The sequence below is a fragment of the Indicator indicator genome, chromosome 17 (genome assembly GCF_027791375.1).
Source record: "Indicator indicator isolate 239-I01 chromosome 17, UM_Iind_1.1, whole genome shotgun sequence".
Classification (NCBI taxonomy): Eukaryota; Metazoa; Chordata; class Aves; order Piciformes; family Indicatoridae; genus Indicator; species Indicator indicator.
The window spans coordinates 10630270-10646787 of record NC_072026.1 but is presented as its reverse complement, the minus strand read 5'-3'; the positions used below and the strand labels follow the sequence as shown (position 1 = coordinate 10646787).

General features: G+C 42.6%; 2 protein-coding genes across 3 annotated transcripts; one reads left to right on the top strand and one right to left on the bottom strand.

Moving 5' to 3' along the window:
- The first annotated feature begins 730 nt into the window (after positions 1-730).
- C1GALT1C1 (C1GALT1 specific chaperone 1) lies at positions 731-1927 on the top strand. The gene has a single exon (XM_054388703.1). The coding sequence runs from the start codon at positions 731-733 to the stop codon at positions 1685-1687; it is 957 nt and encodes a 318-aa protein (XP_054244678.1). The 3' UTR covers positions 1688-1927.
- A 2568-nt stretch (positions 1928-4495) lies between these two features.
- MCTS1 (MCTS1 re-initiation and release factor) lies at positions 4496-11118 on the bottom strand. 2 transcript variants are annotated; one of them, XM_054388602.1, is made up of 6 exons: positions 11104-11118; positions 10034-10186; positions 9231-9328; positions 8033-8166; positions 6949-7016; positions 4496-4906 (listed from the first exon to the last, which is right to left on the bottom strand). In XM_054388602.1, exons 1-6 carry the CDS (start codon positions 11112-11114, stop codon positions 4825-4827), a joined length of 546 nt encoding a protein of 181 aa, XP_054244577.1. In that variant the 5' UTR covers positions 11115-11118; the 3' UTR covers positions 4496-4824. The 2 variants fall into 2 exon arrangements, with proteins under 2 accessions (XP_054244577.1, XP_054244576.1); XM_054388601.1 differs by lacking the exon at positions 11104-11118 and having other exon boundaries at positions 10034-10245.
- Between the last annotated feature and the right edge of the window lie 5400 nt (positions 11119-16518).

The window sequence follows — 16518 nt, the reverse complement described above, 5'->3', positions numbered from 1 at the left end:
CGCCTGGCAGAGTCGCGTGCGGCGCTTCCGGCGGGAACAAGGAAGAGGTGGTGGCACGGGGCGCGTGTGGGGCGCTTCCGGGGCGGGAGGAGGGTAGGAGTTGCCAGTCACCGGGTGCGTGCGGGTCTGGCGGCGTCGGTAAGCGACTGTTGGTCGGCCGTATCGTCAGGGCTGTGCGTGGGAAGGGAAGGCAGGGCCAGCCCCACCCGTTGCAAGACTCACCCGGCGCTCCGGCAGTTTCAGGACACTGCGGAGGGTGGGGGGGGCTGCGTCGCCGTTAGCGGGGTCCCGAACGGCAGGGTGGGAGGGTGGCGGAGCGCAGGATTAACTGGACTTGGCCTCCGGGAGGGCTCCCCTGAGGAAGCGCCGCCGCGCTCGGGCTGTGACGTGGCCGCGGCAGCACCCGAACCGATGCAGTGGCGTCGCGGTGCTCTGGGTCGGCAAGCAACGGGGCTGGCGTAGAGCAACGGCGGGGGTCCGCGGGGTCACGGCTGTAGAGCAGGCCTAGGGTAGAAGAGCCCTTCTGCCGAGGTCTGTTGTACCGCTGGCGGTAAAGGGAGTCGAGATTTGGAACTTTGTTTCTGCCACTCCTTGATCACACTTGTCCTGTTGCGTGGTTTAAAGGAACTGCAGCTGGATTCATAAACTGGAGATGTTAAAACTCTAGAGAATCTGCAATAATAACCTTATTCCTGCGAGTTCTTACAGCGTTTTTCCTTTCTAGGAAAAAATGATCTCTGAAAGCAGCTCCTTTATGAAGGGTCTGGTGCTTGGAGGAGTATTCTGCATGTTGGTTACACTCCTTGGACACATTAAGGTGGGCCACGGGACTAAAGCACATCACCATGAGCACCATCACATCCAGGCTCCCAACAAAGAAGATGTCTTAAACCTTTCAGAAGGTGAGCGCATGGAGCTTAGTAAAAGTGTCCGTGTTTATTGTATCATCCTTGTGAAACCCAAAGATCTGGGGCACTGGGCTGCAGTGAAAGAGACATGGAGCAAGCACTGCGACAAGGCAGAATTCTACAGCTCTGAAAATGTCAAAGTGTTTGATTCTGTAGCTGTCAACACAAATGATATATGGGTAATGATGAGAAAAGCTTACAAGATAACATATGAACGCTATAAAGATGAATTCAGCTGGTTCTTCCTTGCATATCCAACAACATTTGCTATTATTGAAAACCTCAAGTATTTCTTACTGAAAAAAGACCCTTCGCAGCCTTTTTATATAGGCCACACTGTGAAATCTGGTGACCTCGAGTATGTTGATGGTAAGGGAGGAATCGTGTTGAGCATTGAATCTCTAAGACGATTCTCCCATGTTCTTGAAGACTCTGACAAGTGTCCAGAGCAGGGAAGTATGATTTGGAAACTTGATGAGGATAAACAGCTGGCAATCTGCCTGAAGTACACTGGAGTGTTTGCAGAAAATGCCGAAGACTCAGAAGGAAAAGATGTCTTTAACACTAAATCAGTCAGTGCTCTCATTAAGGAAGCAATGTCTACTCACCCTCAGCAGGTGGTGGATGGCTGCTGCTCTGACATGGCCATCACCTTCAGCGGCCTGGCCCCGAACCACATGCATGTGATGATGTATGGTGTGTACAGACTGAGACCCTACGGCCACACATACAATGATGCACTTGTCTTCTTGCCACCTGCAGGCTCAGACAATGACTGACATCTCTTCAGAGAAGACCTGGAATCATGGAGTCAGCTGCTCTTGTGACACGTGTACTGACAGATTCAATTTTTGTATCTGGTGGTACTGATGTACAATTTTTTTTTCTTGCACATTGACGTTTGTGGAAGGAGAACTTTTTTCTAATTTTTTTATACAGAACCACTTCTGGCTTTTGACAGTGCTGGAATGAAATGATGAAGTTGTTAATGTTTATGATAAAAGGAAATTAAGTTTATATGGGGGGTTTGTACATGTAAATATTTATTAATGAAAACTCAACTTTAGTCTACTGTTATAAATATATTTTTACAAGACTCGATTCTTTCAATTCTTCCAGGCATTTCTAGAATGTCTTTATATCTTTCTAAGATGTACCAATAAAACTGACCACAGATTCAGTCTCAGAGACTAACTTGAAGGTATTTTCTTTATACTCAACTACATCAGAGCTGCAGCTATGCTGTTTACACAGCACCTATCACTTCATGTGTGGCCTCCTAGCAGGAAGCAAGCTGACAAGAGAGCTCTTAGGAGTCCGGACAGAATAATACTATGTGACCTTTAGACTGCTGTTTTTAAGCAGACAAGAAATACTGTGTTTTAATAAGCATTAACATGGTCAGGTAGCCTGTTAGTACAAGAGTAATTGCTCATTTAAAATTTCACTTCATATGTAAGCATATTAGAATAAAGGCTCAGTATTATTTTCACTCCTGTTAGTGGTGCAAATAGTGTTCACCAGGAAGTTGGTTAACTGTCAATAGAAGTATAGTGTTATCTATGGATGCTTTTAACAGCATTATGTAGGAAGAGCAACACGTGCTTGTACTCCAAACCATCTGGTTACAGGCACAACAAAGCACTATGCAGACTCCCATGTACTATGTTTAGCGGGGGATTGTGTGGTGGGTTTGGGTTGTGTTTTGGGGTTGAAGTCATTGGGTTTTTTTGAGGCAGTTTGTTTTTAGGATTATCTGACCTGGATCCTTCAGAAAGGTACTACATCAGTCTGCTGCATGTAGAACTACGACAGGCAGTGCTAGTCCTACACTATCCATAAAATATCTATGAAGATATGTTATTTCACCTTTCCTTAATAGCCCCTTTGTACTACTGCATCTTATCCTGAACTGCAAGAGGGCAGCTGAGGAAGTGAAACAGGTGCTTCGGAGATGGTGAAAATATCCACATCTTTTTGTTTTAAGAAACAGGTCCTTCCCTTATGACAACTGTCAGACAACTGCCTCTAAGCAAGGTATCGCAGCTTAACTTGTCTTACTTGGTGCATGCCTGTCAGTCAGAACTCAGATAACCATGTACATGATTGCTGGCAAGACCTAGACAACGGTAGTAGGCTGGATGTTTTGCCAAATTGGTACACAAATTAATTTAAGTGTAATTCAGCTTCTCCTCTTACAGAATTGTTTTTAAAAGGTTAGATTTGCACAGGAGAATGCTCTGGCGTTTCTGCAATTAAAGGCAGTTCTGACCCCTGTGCAACAACAGCAGTCAGAGGGTAATTCAAGATAAAAAAAAAAAATGGGAGTCAACCATGCAGAAGTAGTCTAATTTTTCAGATTTAAGAGGTACTGGAACACACCATGAGACAAGATGGAAGGGGAAAAGGCAAGCCACAGAACTCAAGACTAGTTGTTTTATGTAAAAAGTACCATTGAAACAAACTCAATCACCACAGCACCAACAAGAAATTAGTACGTTTACATCAGTCTTTTAAGATGCATGAAAAAGTCTATTAGGATTCAGAAGGGCTGAGGTACAAACTTCTGCAACACTGCTGTAATCACTTTCATTTGTTATCCTACATTAGTAAACAGTTTCAGATTTACCTTGTCATTTTCAAAAGCACAATTTCATAAATAATTGTGCAGGAGATTTAAAAGTAGCACCTCTTAAGTAACATCTCTGTCTTCATTTGCCTTTACAATCAGACAGAACAACTCTGCCACTATCTTCTGTAAAGGTCTCAGGGTGAGGAAACCAGAACAGAACCAAGCCAAGGCACTTGCATACAAAATTACATTCTGCCATTATAAAATACAACTGTTAGAATGGAGACATGAAATATTAACAAATGCTTCCGGAGACAGTAATGTGTGGGTAGACCTTAAGTTTCCTTAGTTTATTTAATGATTCCATGGCACAGGCTGTTTTCCATAGGCATAGCTTTGGGTATGCAGTTACTGAACAAAGAGTTGGATTATCCAGACAAATACAGTGCTCTTTAACCCATTCTGTAGGTGGACATACATGTGGCAGTGTGCACAAGCTGAGATCTTTTGAACTTCCACCTGAAGAAGTTGCTCCGGACTATACTCATAACTATGTTTTGCTACCATTCCTTCTGTGATTTCTGTTTCTGCTCCTAAAATAAGAAGCCAAAAGGGAGTAGAGCATCAGGCACCAAGTTGGCACACACTCCATTTGGAGCATGCACACCACTACTTTAAACTCCACTACAAGGAGAGTGGTATCGGAAGTATTGGCAGGTAGAAATCTGAGCATAGATACACTCTTCAGATGTGAACTAGCAGAAAAGAATTTCTAGTCCACAGAAGTCTAGTTTCATAAATCCTATACAGATAACTGTATCTTAAAAAGAGAAAACCCTTAAGGAAAATACTGAAGTTAATGCTGTTAATAAATTAAGTTAAAAAATAAACATCAAAAAAACAGATTTCTCCACATTCAAAAAACAGGTAGACTAACAAGATGTTCATTAGAAGAAAAAAATATCTGAAGTGTTTCAGAGGTTTTATAAACTGTATTAACCACACACTTTACATTACTCTTAGAAGAGCATAAAAATGTAAACATTTCTTGGCTTTTTCCTTCTTTTTGTTTGAAATAGTCTACTCACAGTCCATGCAGGATCTTTCCACCAGGTATCTTCAGTCTCTGAAGACTTGAGTTTAAGACGAAACAAAAGAGCTGTAATAAAGAGAAATCTAGAAAACTATTGTAGCCTAACAGTACTTTCGCATTCACTTGATTTATTTAGCAGAGCCACAGAACAAAGTAATTTATACATTCAGTCACATTAAAAACAAGGAATTACAAAGCAGTCCGCATTTAATCTAAGTGCATTCCTTTGGAGTAACACAGTTCCTTTTGTTTCACTTGTATGTCTTCATATGCCAAAGGCCATCATTTAAATAATGGATATTTTCAATGCCAATCCCTTTGTTGACCTTCTCACTGTAGGAGGAAGAAAAATACAGAAGCATTAGCTAGGTTAAATACTGAAGCAGTACAAAATACAATGTTTAAAGTAGAAAATGCAACATCTGTCGACTGGAAGAGGAAAAGCAATCATCTCCCAAGTCAAACCTTCAACAGCAGGTGGACAAGAAGCAAATGTAGGTACATGTAATAACAAGCACTGCTAAATGACATGAGGGCAGTACTTGCCTTCTGTCATCAACCTTCCACATTTGTAACTACTTCTTTGTGGAAGGCAGTTCTTCAGACAACATTTCTACTGCTTTTCTTAATTTTATCATTTCTCTATCAAAAGAGCACAGCGGTTTTAAGTGACATTCCCCCTTCCAGCACAGGAGGTGGTGTGACATGGAATTTGACAGGTTCTGGTTCCAACTGTGCCACTGACTAGCAGGTGAGCTGTTTCACTTCTCATTGCAGAGCATCTACCCACTTCATAAAGAATTAGAAATGTTTGATCTGTGTGCCAAAGTCTCTGTATGTCACAGACACTATCCCTTTAAATCTTTTGAGTCGTCATCTTTAAGTGATTGGGTTTGTGTTTGCATTGGATTTGTGTTCGTCTTTCTTCCAGTGCAATATTCCATGGAAAGATCTAGTTTTGTCACAAAAACCAAATTTCATCATTCTAGGAACAAGGACAAGTTTCATTCCCTGGAAAATATAATGTATTTACATTAAACGTTCTATGACTTACACAGCTTGTCTAAGAGTAATCAGGAAGGAAAGTGCTGCCACATTAATTGCATTAACTGTGATGTTAACACATCATGTACTGTAAACACACCAAGTGACTGGAATCACATTGCTTTACCATTTTCTGGTTTAAACATTATATCACACCCAAAAAAAACATTAAAAAAAAAAACAACAACACACTAGCAGCCTGCATAGATCAGCATAACTTCATTTTCCTCTCCAGTTAATGTTGCTTCACACAGGAACAGAATTTTCAACTCCAAGCTGCTGAATTTAAATTAGGATTAAGAGTACAGAGAAGTCTTGGTTTGCAATGATCAGAGCACAGCACTGCAGACGTATGACTGGACAGAAGTAGCTGTTCTTTCCACCTACTCTTACTCTTCTGAAGGCACTGCAAAGGATCCTGAGGAATATGAATTCCTCAACAGGTCCAAATCCAGGTTGTTGCAGTCCCAACACTGCCCTCTACCTGCCCTCTAACACATTCTCACCTTTCTCCATTGTGCTCTGAGGATGAGAGAATGACCCAGTACAGAGAGGATGATCCTGCTGAGAAGCATCCCTCCATTAAAAAGTGACTTGTTGACACCAGTATCAGCTTCCTCACACACAGAAGCGCTAGACAGGGCTGGAATCAACACAGCCCAAACCTGGTTGGTGCACCTTATGTCCTGCAGGATGTTACAGCACTTAAAAGGACAAAGTGGCTTAGCTACTTACAACTAACATCCCTTTCCATTTTCTCTTTTCCTTCTCAAATAGTTTTCAGTTGATGTTTCCCCCCTGAACAAGCTTCTACATTTCACAAGAAGCTCACTTTACTAGTAAGCACATCAAGCAGGAATGCTACATACGGGTACAAGGTGAGGAAAGAAGGCCAGAGAGGAATGCTCTGTTGGCCAACCAAGTATCAGAACTTCAGTCTCTGTTGTGCTGGCAGACAAAAATCCCTTCAACATTTTCTGCCTCCTCAAATCCAAATAACATCTCTTGCCCAGCCCAGGCAGTAAGTGCTCTATAAAAATATTTCTTTGTTCAGCAAGATCTTTGAGAAAGTAGGACCTGAGAGCGAGAAATGCTAACATTCAGCAGTACTAAGGTTGTGCATCTGAAAATCCATATTTACATTTTGAGGTAAGATATTTCCTGCTTCCTCCTCCTCTTTGCCTGGATATTAATTAACAAGATGAAACCTGAAAAAAATTCTATACTTGAACAACATGCTGCAATGCAACCTTGACAGTGGTACTCACATTCCAACTTAACATAGCAATCACAACACAGGACAGATTAATTTCAATTTTTAGAACACTTACATGTCCTCAGCTGACATCTTCATTACTCCCACACATAATGCATGTTGTTTGCCCTCTGCCATTATTGCCTACAGATTGCAACTAAGGAAAACAGTTTTTAAATATTTCAGAAAAGTAAAAACAATATGAGGAAATGACTTTGCAAAAAGTTTCAAAATCCCATTCTGAACTTTTACCCTTTCAGTAATTCTAGAGCTCTAGCTCTTTAATGCACTGCATTTAACGATTGAATCACAGTGTGCAGAACAAAGCATGTATTTAAGAACTTCAAACAGCAATTACAGAAAAAGATCTCTCAGCACCACACTCAATTTCTTCCTTTGTGCCTAACACTGAGCAATGACAGTCTACCTTTTCTGGAACAAAACTGCACGTGTTTATGGGGTCATTTTAGATTCCAAGGTACAGAAGAATCAAGATAAATTTGAAAACCCAGAAGCACTGAAGTCAGACTTGTCCTTTCAAAGTTTGGCAACATGAGGTGCTAACTGCTGATCTTTACATATAGCATCTAACTAACAACAAAAGCAGCACAGCTTGGTATTATTAATGCTGCATTTGCAAAAGGTTCCTTAATCAGTAATATAACAAGGGCAGAATTAGCATACCTTTCTCATTTTACATATGCTGACTTCAAACACAAAGAGTAAGTCCTGATTATAGCAAAACTGGTCCTAAATGTATTTCCAAATTCCCTAGGAACAGGAGCAGTCTTCTACAACTAAAGGAGATCCTAGATTGATTAATGAAGCAGGACAAATTATACCATATCAGTATTTTTACAGCTCTGCATAAAATCTCAAGGAAGATCCACTTATCAATTAGATTAATGGAACAGCATCCTGCTCAACAGCATAGCAGCAATAGTTACTTGGCTTAAAGGATCACAGTAAGAAAAAAAAAAAAAAAGAACAATTTCAACCTTGCCAAATAACATCTGAATCTCTGCAGCCCCCTTCCAATTACTAGTTATTCCATGAAAAACATTTCAAATCCAAAGTAATTCAGATGATGGCCAACTGAGAAGACAAGAACAGAAATTTAACTCAACAGCAAGCAGTAACTCATAGTTAAAGAAGGATACAACTACAGTATCGACAGCAGCAGGGTAAAGTTTTGCTCCAGGAGATGTCAAGCCAGGGCACATTATATTAGCTCCACTTAGTACAAATTTAATGGCGCCTTTATCAACCTGCTGATGTGGTAGAATAAATGGGTCTAGGAAGGGAAAGACACAGCATCACAATTAATACAGCAACACGACAACGTGCATAACTCATTATCATGTCAGTTTAGATGGGGCAATTAGATATACAGTGTGCTGCGAGAGTAGGAAGTTTAGGAAAGAACTGCCAGAGCTGCTAGGCTGTACTGTCCCAAAAGGACTAAAGTACTTTCTTCCCAGACTACATCTTTTATCTGAGAACCAAAGAGTAACCCAGCACTAGGCCTATGCCCCTCGCAGGCTCATATAGCCACCCAAGTAACAATTTTACTAAATTGCACCCAGGAAAACAATCACACATGCCCACATACTTGGACTTAAGGACAAGAGGTTTAAAATTCTGCAGATTACGTGTATAACCTCTTACATGAAACAAAACCAGCTTAATGTTAGCAGGACAAAAAAGGCAGTCTGGACAAAAGTCATAAAGGCTCTCAGCTCTCCAAGCCATTCTTCAAAACACGCACACCTTTCTGAAGTATTTCAAACTCTGAGATTTGACTGAATTACATTTTTAGAGACACCTACACTCATCCAAGTCAGAGTAACACAATCAAGCAGAAAAGCAAGACTAGCATGAAAAATGTGAGAAAGTAAAAAGCAAGTAACATAAATCCTTACAGGAAACAAGTACTTTATATCATTAAACTTGTGATTAAGAAATATTTTTCTAGTAATACAGTATTAGGAAGGAAGCAAAAAGGAAAGACTTGAAAAAACTAACAGAGACTAACAACAGAAAATCCAGATTTCTCGGACAGAGAACCCTCTTTTTTGCTTAACTTTGCACAATTTAATTCTTAGAAATCAGACTACTTAACATATGGCATTACAATAACTATGGGGGGAAGCAATATGTATAGGCACCTGAGATAGCAAATCAGTATGTTGCAGCTGAGAAGGTATACAGTATTTTTAAGATCTGTTCAGGAATGTATACATACGTATAAATATTCACGCATGTAAGTAATAAGTGCTCCTGCAGAACCAAATTAAAAGTTCAGTGGAATCATATGCTCACCTCTCTTCCCGCCACTACTATCCCCAGGAAACTTACATTTGTGAAGCAACCTTAGCGTTGGGTAAAAAATCCCTTCTCTTTGTCTGAAGAACAGCAACTCACCATTCACAGTGAGGATTTCTATATGTTCATGACTGCAAGATTAAAAAAAATGAAATATTCCAATAGCTACTTAACTCTTCTGTAATTTAAATACATCACTTCAGAGTCTAATCTATCTTGGAATTTGAGAATTAACACAGTCAATTAGCAAGAAATCTTTTAAACTATTTTTTATGGCTTCTTCAACACTGTCCTCCTGCACACTTCCTTCCCCTTCAAGAAAAGAAAGAAGAAAAATCTACAAGCGTCCAGCCTGCACATGAACTGTATTTCTTTGGGTTCTCTTAAATGCAATATAAAGACTAAAGAAAAATGAATCAGCTAAAATATACTACCCTCTATTTCAAGGGAAAATTTTGAAAAAAAAAAAATCCAGGTACTGTCCAGCAAAAGTCAAAAAAATAGTAAAAAATGCTACTGGAAGTTATCCAAACAAATGAAGCAGGGATACAACTCTGAGCTTCTGTAATCATAAAGCTGAATGCATCCCTTCAACAACAGGCATCAGGTGTCAGCCCAAGTATGTTGCACATCCAGAACAAGGAAGAATTTTCTTCTCCTACTAGCATCTGCCTCAGTTTGAAGAGCACACATAAAGGTTCTGTTTTGGCTATAACATAAAACTATTAAGATAGATAAGATGCTTTTCAAAAACACTAGGTTCACCTGCTACACAAACACACAAAGGAAGCAATCATGGCACCTTGGAAGCAAAGTTTAAGAGAAAGAAAACTTACCATCTTACTATTTTGACTGGGTCTTTCTTTGGCATAATTTGGTTTAGCCATGGTTCAATAACAGGAAACTGGTCTATCAGCTGATTCTTAATACCCTTAATAACTGAAGTCTTCAGCTGGATACAGTTTGATACATTCTCCTTTTCATCAAATCTGTCAAGTGAGTAAAGACATTTCAGAAATGCAAAATATACTGCATATCTCAGCAGCATCCTCCTTCAGAAGCATTTATAAATTCACCATAAAACCTTAGTGGTATCCCACCTATCCAACTTGCAAAGCTAGGATTTCATGATGCTTCAGTCTGTCCTCGGGAAACAGTGGGCTGGGGGAAAGGCGCGGGGAAGTCTCTGCTAGTAGGCTGCCTTTGTCCTTACCTAGGACGCCCCAGTGGAAATTGTCCCTGCCCACGACAGGGGCATGGGAACTAGATGTTCTTTAAGCACCTTTCCAACACAAACCATTTAATGATTCGTTAATTCTAAACTTTGTGTACATTCCTGAAACGTGTTTTTAGTCTCACAGATACACCTTGGCACACAGCGTTAATCCATTCGACTCGCAGAGCAGACTTTGCTGATAACACTAACACCTATAGCCCTGCTCGAATATGTTTAGAAGATTTCTTCAACCCGACCACAGGCACACGAACCACGCTTTGTACTATCCCGAAGTTCATTCAAGTTAATGACTCAGCTTACTTTAACAAGCAAGTACCCGAACAGCCCAAGCCAACGCGCCCGAAAGCATAACTGCCGGCTGCAGGGCATATCTGCTCCGCGGGCCAAGGGCTGCGGCCCCAGAAGGCCGAGGAGACAGTGGGGGTTAGGGGGAAGAGGGACTGCCGCTCCCGCTCTGCCACTGCTCCGGACCCAACCCTCGAGCAAGGCCTGGCCGTGCTGGTCCCGCAAGCGCATCACCAAACTCGGGCCGGCAGGACCAAGCCTCAGGGTTCGAGAGGCGCCGGGCCCAACCAGCCCTTAGGCCTGCCCCCGGCACCCCTTCCCCCAACCCTCCCGCCGCCCCCTGAGCCCCGGCCTTGCGGCGGAAGGCAGCGAGGCGCCACTCACTTCTTGAACATCCTGGGGGCGGTGGGCGCCGGGCGGCCAAATGCGTGGGGCCGGGCGTGGGGCCGGCGAGCGGCGGCGCGGGCACCCACAGCCTCCGCGCTCCCTCACACGAGGCTCCCGACCCTCCCCTTCGCGCCAACCGGAAGCGCCGAGCACTTTACGGCCTGTCGCGCCGCTCCATAACAACGGAACGCGCGTGGCGTCACTGAGGCGGGGCGGTGGCTGCTCCTGTGGGAGCCTGCGGGTCCGTCTGCCCGGTTACGGCTCCGCAGTGGCTTGTGGAGCCTTCCGGTCCTTCCAATCGCTGCCCTCCAGTTTGATCTGGTATTGCTATCGTCGTCCTCCTGGCTCCCAATGTCATTCTGAACCACAAAGTTGCCAGGAAGTACGAACTCCGAATTCAGAAGTGAAGTCAACACAACCGGTTGAAAGTACTGGGACTAGTGAAAGACCTTTCACCCGCAGGTTGCTGAGGCACATGGAAAGCCCCCGTCTGTCAGAGCGTGCGCACAGACGAGGCGCGGGGCCAGCTTTAAGATCTTTGGCACATTTCTTCTGCCACAGCACTGTCTATTGTACGGAATTAGGCTTTCACAACAACTAGAAGTTCTTTACCTGCACACACGGCGGTGTTTTCCCAGGTAATACATCACTTTCCACCAAAATTAATCCTTTAAAAGAAAAATCAAAGCACTCATAACCACTGTGGGTAAACAACAGAAGATTGGTGAGGAGGGTTGTGAACACCTAGGAGCCTTGCAACTGGGGTGTCAAAAAATCATACCAATTGCTTTCTGTCCTTGTGTGCTGGACAAGTAGAACTTCAGTGTTTAAATAGCATAGGCCTGTAATAGACTCAGAAGCATCTTACCAAACATGCTTGATATTCCTGCCCCACTGTGGGAAAGATAAAGCACAGTGGTAAATGATGCCTGCACCAATCCCAGATAAACGGACAAAAGCAGCATATTCAAAAGCTTTTTCACTTCTAGCAAGGACCAAGCTCCACAGTGCCGGTGTCCTCTGCCCTAGTACTGTTTCAGGGATCCCCCGGGGTTCATGAGGCAATGAAAAAAATGTTGCGTTTCACCCATGCTTTCATGATTGGTTTTAATATGTCCTGCCTATGCCAGCTCACACAACTTACTAATGTAATTTAAACACAAAACAGTTTAACAGAAAAAAAATTGCTACCCTCTTCAAATTAGCAATGCAGAAGTTCCCCCTCCTCCCACCCTCCCCCCACCTCCAATTTTAGAACAGCATGCAAAACCTGGTCAAAACTTCTGGAGGTGGGGGGGAGGGGTGGGAAATTAAAAAAAAAAAAAAAAGAAGAAGAAGAAAAAAAAGGTGTTTCTTGACAAACAGCAGATAGTGGAGCTGATGGAAGGAATCAGTCAGAGGATGGTCCCATGTCCTTCGAGGTAGAGAAGGAGCAGAAGACACCTGGCTCAAGAGAAGATCACAACTGTCAGACAGATGGGTTCTAGTAAAGATGATTATGCCACATAGTGTTTATTAGAATCCAACTAGGTTTTGCTTGGAAATGGCTGCAATAATCATAAATACCAGTAGGAAAATCAGGGGGAATTTATCATATGACTTTTTAAAGAGCAGTAGTGGACGGGTTTGTTCTTTAGGCAGGTAGCTGGTATATAGGCATACATACAGGTGTCTGTTCTATTTCTTTTTAGGGTAATGGAAATGTTACCACTGGCATGAAGGGGAGAGGGAGAGGACATAAAAAGACCAGGTCATCATTTATGCAAAGCATCAAGTTCTTTTTCCCACACAAAAAGAATTCATCAGCTTTGATGCTATAACCATCTCCCACAGCATCCTCACAGCTAAACTGAGGGAGTGTGGTCTGGATGATCAGGTAGTGATGTGGATTGTGAACTGATCGAAGCAAAGAAGCCAGAGAGTTGTGGTCAATGGGACAGAGTCTAGTTGGAGGCCTGTGTCTAGTAGGGGTCAGTACTGGCACAAGTGTTGTTCAGTATATTCATCAACGACCTGGATGAGGGAACAGAGTACACTCTCAGCAAGTTTGCTGATGACACAAAACTGGGAGGAGTGGCAGACACACCTGAGGGGCAGGGAGAAATTTCATTAAATACAACAAGGGCAAGCGTAGAGTCTTGCTTCTGGGAAAGAACAACCCCATGGGCCAGGATAGGTTGGGGACTGACCTGTTGGAGAGCAGCGCAGAGGAGAGGGACCTGGGGGTACTGGTGCATAGAAGGATGACCATGAACCAGCAATGTGCCCTAGTGGCCAAGAAAGCCAATGGTATCCTGGGGTGTATTAGAAATGTTATGGATAGTAAGTCAAGAGAAGTTCTCCTCTCCATCACCTCTACCTAGGTGAGCCCACATCTGGAATATTGTGTCCAGTTCTGGGCCCCTCAGTTCAAGGCCAGGGAACTGCTTGAAAGAGTCCAGCACAGAGCCACAAAGATGATTAAGGGAGTGGAATATCTCCCTTCTGAGGAAAGGCTGAGGGATCTGGGTACCTTTCTTTAGCTTGGAGAGAAGGAGACTGAGAGGTGACCTCATTAATGTTTATAAATAAGGGAAGGGCAAGTGCCAGGAGGATGGAGTCAGGCTCTTCTCAGAGATGCCCAATGACAGGACAAGGGGCAATGGGTACAAGCTGGAGCATAGAAGGTTCCATGTGAACATAAGGAAAAGTCTTTTCACTGTGAAGGTGACAAAGCACTGGAACATGCTTCCCAGAGAGGTTGTGGAGTCTCTTTCTCTGGAGACATTCAAAACCCGCCTGGATGCGTTCCTGTGTGACTTACTCTAGGTGATCCTGCCCTGGCAGGGACATTGGACTAGATGATCTTTTGAGGTCCCCCTTCCAACCCCTAAAGTTCTGTGATTCTTTGAGTCTGTGAATTAAAAGTTACATCAGTCATAAAAAGTAAAATCAAGCCTTTATACATGGTATCATTTATTGAAGTAGTGAGAGTCATGAACAATGATAACTTTTAAAAAGGATAGGCATGAACTGTGGCTTGATATAAATATGCAGGCATTTAAGTCATGAACACCACCTCCCCCTACTTTGTAGCATCACTAAAAATGCTAAGCTATAATCAAGAATTCAGTTTTAACTGTAACAGTGACATTGCTCATGCCCAGATTAGAAAGTAAGAAGAGGAGTTTATCACTCCAACAAACTATTCCATATATTTTTGTGCTGCTTGGGACAACTTTTATTCAATAAGACTTTGCAAAGTAAGCAATCCTTGCAGATGTGTTCAGGGTTTTAAAAACTTAACAAAAAACTCGTCATACTCCCACCTTGAATGTTAGCAACACAAGGTAAACTTTTACCCTCAATGACTCCTGATAAACGTGGCACATCTCACTGAAGCCATCTGAACTGCTGTTTTCATGACAGCCTAAACCAGCAAGGTTAGTTCATAAATGTCAAAATTGGGTTTTGTCAATGGGAAGCTCTTACCTCCATTTTTTTCTGCCTTAAAGCACCTGTATCACTGCCTCCCTTCAGGGCTGAGCTAACCTTGACTCTCATCTCAGCATAGAATCAAAGTGGTTTGGGTTGGAAGAGACATGAAAGATCATCTAGATCCAAGCCTCTTGCCATGGGCAGAGAGCACCTTCCACTAGACTAGGTTGCTCAAAGCCCCATCTAACCTGGCCTTAAATAACTGTTGTTGGTGTAGCTACAAAGACTTCAAGGGCTGCTAATTGCTTGCCCCATCTTGCTTGTACAAATATGTGAAGAAGGCTCTGAGCACCTAGACTGGAATTTTTGTAATACAGTTCTCAGTATTATTATTCTTCAGCCCCACCACCAAAACACTGGAGACATTTGTTCTGGTTGCAGTGTCACTTTTAAGTAACAGAATTTTAAAAGCATGGTACCTGGATAACACTGACAAAACAACAGATGCATCCAGCAAATCGCTTTACAACCTCTCCAGTCCTGGCAGGAACCACCCCTCAGGATCATATGCTAAATAAAAAGGTTTTAGAATCTCCCTCTCCTCACGTTTCAATGGGAAGAGGACAAAATCCACTGCACCTGGCCTCCTCCTGGGTACCCAGCGCTTTACCTTGCCTCCAACTGTTCTTCCACATATCCCAGACTGAACTGTCAGGAGCTCTGTGTTTTGCAAACTGATGAGACACAGTCACTGACTATTCTCCACTGGAATAACTGAATGGACAGGATAATCCTCCTGCGTCTTCAGGAGAAGGGACACTTTTTCATGTCTCTGGGATTTAAAATCTCCTACATCTCTACACCTCTTACCTAATTTGTCTTAAGTGAGCATGACAGTTACTGGGAGCAGAGAAAAACCTGACAGCATAATCTTAAAAGTTCTATTTACTTAGCAAACTTGTTTCTTTCTGTTATGTCTGACTTGGAAAGTAACTTATTAATGCTTGGGAACTATACAACCTGTTCTGAAGCCAGTCAAAAAAAGACTGAAGCTTTATGGACTTGTTTTAATATGGAAAAAGTACTTTTATACACATCACTAGTATTAAGTTTCAGGCCTTGGGAGCTGTCTTGACAGTTACTCAGACAAAAAACATGCTCCAGAAAAACCTCAGTAAAATTAGATTCATATCTCTAAGAACCACAGTTTCTGTCAGGACAAGTTAGTGTGTCTTTTTCTATCAAACACAGAGCTGCCAACAGCCTTCCCCAAAGGAGCTGTGCTGTCAGGAAGGCAGGTGTATGCTCACAGCTGAAGTCCTTGGAGAATGTCTACTGGAACAAAACCTCATCACTTGTTTTCTTACCTCTTCTGCAGCTATTTCCCAACAGCAATTGAATCATAGCAATACCCTTGGAGAGTTCACATTTCCTTTGGTAATAGATAGACTAGCGTTTAAAAAAAGAGCCACTAAAGGTCCACAATTCCTGTTTTCCCTTCCAAATGTTAAAAAAAAAAAAAAACAAAACACTACCCAATAATCCTAGGCTTTAGCCCAATGCAAGTTATAGAATCACAGAATCACTGAAGCTGGAAAATACTTTTTGGATAGTCACGTCCAACAGTTAAGCCAGCACTGCAAAGTCCACCACTAAACCATGTCCCTCAGCACCACACCTACACATCTTTTAAATACATCCTGGGATGGTGAATCCACCATTTCCTTGGGCAGCCTGTTCCAGTGCTTTACAGCTCTTCTAGGGGAGGAATTTTTCCTAACATACAACCTAAATCTCCCCTGGTGCAACCTAAGGCCATTTCCTAACTTGTCCTATCCCTTGTTACTTAGGAGAAGAGACCTAACAACTACCTCATCACAACCTTCTTTCCAGGTAGTTGCAGGGAGCAATGAGGTCCGCCCTCTGCCTTCTTTTCTCCAGGCTGAATAATCTCATTTCTCTCAGGTGCTCCTCAGAAGACTCGTGCTCTAGAAC

Bases quoted from the DNA above. Each gene is read 5' to 3' on its own strand.
- MCTS1 (XM_054388601.1), bottom strand. From the start codon at position 10,245: ATGCTGCTGAGATATGCAGTATATTTTGCATTTCTGAAATGTCTTTAC. The intron at 8,167-9,230 runs GTAAGTTTCCTG...TTCCCTTCCTAG, and splicing joins GCTAAGGTTGCTTCACAAAT to ACCCATTTATTCTACCACAT. The intron at 7,017-8,032 runs GTATCCTTCTTT...TGCAATCTGTAG, and splicing joins CTGCTGTCGATACTGTAGTT to GCAATAATGGCAGAGGGCAA.
- C1GALT1C1 (XM_054388703.1), top strand. From the start codon at position 731: ATGATCTCTGAAAGCAGCTCCTTTATGAAGGGTCTGGTGCTTGGAGGA.